Raw genomic sequence first — 6,000 nt, forward strand, 5'->3', positions numbered from 1 at the left:
TTGTTTAGGATCATGGGTGATTTTGTAGTGAGGGGTTTGTTCCCTTTGTTGGTGTTAGTTGGAGCTGTTTGTTGCTCTGAAACATGGCAACAGTTTCTGAGCCAGAGGTTTCCATGGACAATAGTGAGAGCCAGTCCTGTTCCTGAGAGAGTGCCTCCTCATGGGGGTCCTATTGCTTCCAGTTTCCGAATGTCTGAGGTTGGGAATGTGTTCCCACTGCAGACTGTGATGGTGCAGTGTGGAGAGCACAACCTGCTGGTCAGGGCCCAGCTGGATTTATTTGGAACCGGGCACCTGATTAAAGCTGCTGACCTGACCCTGGGGACAGCAGGTTGTCAGCCAACCAGGGTCTACCCTGAGAACCAGACTGTCCTCTTTGACTATGGGCTGCATGAGTGTGGTAGTAGATTGCAGGTAATGGGGGTTGTCTACACTTGCTGGAAGCTTGGGCTGTAGATGATTCCTGACTGTAATTCTAATGTGATGTTAATATTGAGAACTATGCTCCTACACTCTCAAATTATCAGACTAGGTTCCTCTCCTGGATTGGACTGTGCATGAACTGTTCTCCATCTCTAGACTTGTGCTCCCATTCTCATTGGTTTAAAGTGTCTGATTTACAGGGGTTGTTTTTTATCAGTATGAATTAAGTATCATGTGTTGACTTGTGGGTGGTGTTTTGATGCTGTGTTCTCCTGACTTGGTTTAGTGACCTTCTATTGTGTGGCTTTATATATAACTACTTTCACAATAGTGAGGTCGTAGGAGCACAAATCTTAGCAGTATGACTTGTTTAGTTGGATGGAAAGTAGCTCCAAAACCACCAGGCAAATTGTCTTGACTCCTTCCCACTGAGGGTGCTATTCTATGAATAAATTGACTGCTCTTGTACTTGAGGAGCTCTACATTTAGCATGTAAAAATGTTTTATTCTATTCTGGCTAATTATTTTCTCTATTCTTCCCATCTCTTGCACACTCTTATTGCCTCATTGTCAAATGTGTAGAACCCTCATTTCAGACCAGCCCCTCATTCCTAAACCTGGTGTCTTTCAGATGACTGGAGATTTCCTGGTCTACACCACTCACCTGACCCACATCCCAAACTATCCTGGATCTGTCATCGTGAGAACAAATGGAGCTGTTGTTCCCATTGAATGTCGGTATTTCAGGTGAGAACCTTTTCCTCAATTGTCAGTATGATACCTTGCTGCTGTTTCTGACACTGTCCTAAAATGGCTGCCCTGTCTCCTTCCCCCAGGAAGGGCAATGTGAGTAGCAATCCCATCAAGCCCACCTGGATCCCATTCAGCTCCACCAGGTCTGGAGAAGGGCATCTGTCATTCTCTCTGCGTCTAATGAATGGTATGTGATGGGTGCTGGGGAGGGATCTCCTGGAGGCTCTGTGGGAGTTGTACCCATTGGCTCCAACCCTTGTCTTGCTGTACTTCAGGTGATTGGCTTACAGAGCGCACTTCCACTGTCTACTCACTGGGAGACCTCATTCACATTGAGGCATCTGTTTCACTGGCCAACCATGTGTCCCTGAAGCTGTACATTGATCGCTGTGTAGCTACACTGAGCCCAGACAAGGACTCCACACCAAGATACAGCATCATTGACTACAATGGGTAAGGAGCTCTCTGCTTTCTCCAGCTGCTCCCATCTCAATGGCTTCACTCCATTCACTTCATGGCCCTTTGTCCATCTGCAGTTGCCTCCTGGACAGCAAAGCTGAGGACTCCTTTTCAACCTTTGTGTTGCCGAGAGACGGGCGGAAGCCGGACAAGCTCCAGTTTGACCTGGATGCCTTCCGTTTCAATGGAGATGAGCGTTCCTTGGTAAGAGGAAGCTGCTGATGTGCTTCTCCACATTGGGGAGGGAGTCACTAAACACTGACTTGTTCTGTGTCCCTCAGATATTCATCACCTGTCACCTGAGAGTTGCTGCAGTGGATCAGGGAGATTCCAGGAACAAAGCTTGTACTTTCCAGAAGCTGGAGCGTATGTAAGTTCCCTCTCCCTGTCCCTCAGGGATGTTGTTGTTGTTGGGAGAGGTGATGTACCATGTGGTTGATGGACTGTTTCTCTTGTTTAGCTGGAGGCCATTGGAGGGGTCAGACAGTGACATCTGTGCCTGTTGCCATGTGGGGAATTGTGGGAGCACAAGGGAGATCCTGATCCCTTTCAGAGGAAGGAGAGACCTTGCTACTGAAGCAGGTAGGATGTTGACCCTCTAAATGTTGGATCTCCCCTCACCCCCCCCCCCCCCCCCCCACCCCCCTTTCCTGACTGGGATGTTTCTTCCAGCAGAGACTGAAGTTGGATTGGAGGGGGAGGCCTCACTTGGTCCCCTGATCATTCTGGATACTGAGCTGACCAACCTGGCAACTCCTCCCCTAACTGAGGGTGACGGAAAGATGCAGGAGAGGTCTCCAAGCGGTGAGTTGGCTGCCTGCTGGTTTCCCTTTCTGTCCCTGCTTTCCCTCAGTAACCATTGGTTTCTCCTTGTTTTGTAGGTGTGGAGTCAGAGCTGGTTGTGATGGTGGTCCTGACTGTGACAGCTGTCTGTCTGATCTCGGCTTCATTGCTGGCCTTCCTCCTGTACAGGAGACACAAGCAAACACCCATCAACTGGTGATTGAATTAGTCAATAAAGCAATGATTCATGGTGTCTTCTGTCTGGAGCTGGTTTTGTTTCATTTTTTTAGTTTAAACTATTCCTGGGTACAATCCCTGGGTTGAGCCTCTCCAATCCATGAACTGAGCTTCCTGAATGATTTGGGTTATGGAAGATTGTTTGCCCCTTCCACTGAGTACAGGGGATTGATGACATTAGTTGGTGCTTTCCATTCTGATTAAATCACTTTGCAGAATGTGCTGGAGGAAGCTCTCTGTGGCCCTGTCTAAGGGAGAAACAGTTGGTGCTTGTCATCTGCTGATTCTTTTGAGGGGTCTGTGGATTCCCTGAGATGTTGCCAGTCCTGTTGTCTGTCTTTGTGAACTGGTATCCCTCCAATTTCTGACACCTACAGTATTGGGATGTCAAACTGATGGGCTGAATGTTGTCATTTCTTCAACCATGAAGCTGGGTTGGCAGTCCTCTAGGATTGTGGGCATTGACTGACTAGAACCATCATTTTGAATATTGGTAGTTCTAATATTCTATTGAGCATTGAGTTTATTAAACTGTGCTCACCCCTCTAGGGGATGTCTTTTTAAGACATCACTACCACCACCTGTGTAATATGGATATTTTTGAAGAAGTCACCACCTATATCCCTAATTTGCACTTTTTTCCATACTGTCCTCCACATAGTAACCTCTAAACTGCTCACTGCCCTTTTCATCAGTGTAATGGTGGAAAAGGTGTGTAATGGTTTTGCTGTAGCTGCAGGAGAGGCACTGTTTCACTTCCCTGACAGAGGCAGGCATAGCTGGGTCCCATACAGGCACCCATGCCTACCCCTTTGCTCTGCAGGTTGGTTTCACCAGCCTGCAGAACATCTCTGGGACACACAATTGACCATGTACCCTGAGGGTGGCTGTTACAATTGCAACAGTAAGAGGCATTTGGATGGGTATATGAATAGGAAGGGTTTGGAGGGATATGGGCTGGGTGTTGGCAGGTGATTAGATTGGGTTAGGATATCTGGCTAGCATGGATGGGTTAGACCAAAGGGTCTGTTTCCATGCTGTACATCTGACTCCAACTCTGCCAATGACATGTCCTCAGCTGCTCCTACCACCAAATTCTTCAGTCCATGAACTAAGCTTCCTGTGTAATTTGGTCATGGAAAATATCACTTCCCCCTACCAGGGAGGACAGGGGATTGATGACCACCTTGGAAAAGGAGCTTTCCATTCTGATTAAATCAGTTTCTGGAATGTGAGGGAGAAACAGTTGGTGTTTCTAGTCTGTCCTGATTCTTTTCAGAAGTGCCCATGTGGATTCCCAATGTTACCATCTCCTGAGATGTTGGCTGTCCTGTTGTGTTTGTGGACTGTTATCCCTCTGCTTTCTGACCTCCTACAGTATTGGGAGATCAAACGGAGGGACTGAAAATTACCATGCCCCTGAACTACAAAGCTGTGTTGGCAAGTCTTGAAGGGTTGTGGTCATTTGACTGAATAGAAACCTAATTTTGAATATTGATGGCCCTAATGATCTATTCGGAGTTGAATGTAAACTGTACTCACTCCCCAGGACAAGGGATGTGGTTGAAGACATCAAGCACCACCTCTAACATGGATATTTATGAAGATGTCACTATTTACTTCCCCACCTTCCACATCCTCCTCCACAGTAAACACTGAACTGTTCACCCTCCTTGTGCAACTGCAAGATGGTAACAATACCATCTTCAAGTAATGGAGGGCAAGCTGTGTAATAGTGTCAGTATACCTGCAGAAGATGACCTGTTTGTTGTACCTGACAAAGGCAGGCAGAGCTTGGGCCCATGTAGGTGCCTAGGGCTACCCCTTTGCTCTGACAATTCATTTTACCAACCTGCTGCACATCTCTGGGACACACAATTAACCCCAGTACCCTCTGCCACAGACATGCATGTCCTCAACTGCCTCTGCCACCAAATTCTAGCCACCTCTCAACTGGAGAACCACATGGGCTCTATGTAGATTTCAACACTTCTGATCTTCCCTTCCCCAGTTTATCCCAGATCCAACCCTCTAATTCAGCACTGTCCAACATGTCTTTCTGACATCTCCACACTGACCTACCACCATCACACCCCACCTTCATCTACCTACTGTATTCCCAGCTACCTTCCCCCTGGCCCTACAGTGTTCCATTTAGTTCTCATACCCTTGGAACCACCCCTCCCACATTTCTGCTTCAAATGTTGACTGTTCCCCTTGGATGCTGCCTGACTGGCTGTGCTTTACCAACACCACACTTTGAATCTGATCTGCAGTCCCCACTTTCTCACTGGTCCACTGTAATCAGTTCCCAACAACACACTCTTGACAAAAGGTAAGCTTAAACAAAACATTGTTTCTCTTGCAACTCCAAAAGAGAGAGAGTACCCCCCCCAAAATTTTGAGACGGGTGAGAAATTGCTTCCATTTCTAGGCCCCAGCAGCAACTGCTGCAAGTTAAAACTATTAATTCTGGTTCTGAGAGTTTGAAGACACCAAGTCAGGCTGCTTCTATTGTTTCAATTTCTTCAAAATCCAAGGCCTCAGTCTATTTATTTCACCAGTTTTTCAACAGACAGCTCTCAACCTTTTGGCTTAAAGCCTCTAAAAAACTGTCACATGCTGAAGTCTCCAGAAGAAACTTGCACTCAGGAATAAAAGCAAAATACTGGACAGGCTGGAAAACTGAAGCAAGCCACAGACTCTGCTGGGAAAACTCAGGTAGTCTAGCTGCATCTGTTGACAGACACTCCTAACCTTTCAAGAGTCACATTCATCATAAACCATGAACTGTCTTTCCACAGACTCTAAGATATTACCGACAGTGTCTTGGGCAGCATGGTGCCACAGTGGTTAGAACTGCTCCTTGACATCACCAGGGACCTGGGTTTGACCCTTGGGCAATTATCTATGTGGAGTTCTCCCTGTCTCTGTGGGTTTCCTCCCACAATCCAAAGATGTGCAGGTTAGGTGAGCTGGCTATGGTAAATTGACCATAGTTTTTTGGGATGTGAAGGTTAGATGGATCGTCAGTGGTAAAAGACGAGTAATGGTGTGGGTGGCTTCCTTTCAGAGGGTTAGTGTGGACTGGTTGGGCTTAATGACCTGTTTCCACACTGCAGGGATTCTACGTGAATTAACCTCCTGATTCCTTGACACTAATGCCTATCACTGAGCCATCTGTCTTAGGCTCAGGCTTCTGTCTACAGGTGGGTGGAACAAGTGGCATAATGGTAGTGTTACTGAGACAGGAATTCAGTGAGTCAGGTTAATCATCTGAGGCTGGAGGCTAAAATTTTATTGTAGTTGCTCATAGAACATGAAAATCCATCTTGTGTTTGAAAA

At 46.8% G+C, this 6,000-nt stretch overlaps 1 protein-coding gene across 1 annotated transcript; it reads left to right on the forward strand.

The window, feature by feature from the left end:
- The first annotated feature begins 189 nt into the window (after positions 1-189).
- On the forward strand, positions 190-2,638 carry LOC132834207 (zona pellucida sperm-binding protein 3-like). Its single transcript, XM_060852872.1, has 8 exons — positions 190-414; positions 1,055-1,170; positions 1,260-1,363; positions 1,452-1,629; positions 1,713-1,839; positions 1,917-2,005; positions 2,096-2,217; positions 2,517-2,638. The coding sequence occupies exons 1-8, from the start codon at positions 190-192 to the stop codon at positions 2,636-2,638; spliced, it is 1,083 nt and encodes a 360-aa protein (XP_060708855.1).
- The last annotated feature ends 3,362 nt before the right edge of the window (positions 2,639-6,000 follow it).

The sequence above is a fragment of the Hemiscyllium ocellatum genome, chromosome 39, assembly GCF_020745735.1.
Source record: "Hemiscyllium ocellatum isolate sHemOce1 chromosome 39, sHemOce1.pat.X.cur, whole genome shotgun sequence".
Classification (NCBI taxonomy): Eukaryota; Metazoa; Chordata; class Chondrichthyes; order Orectolobiformes; family Hemiscylliidae; genus Hemiscyllium; species Hemiscyllium ocellatum.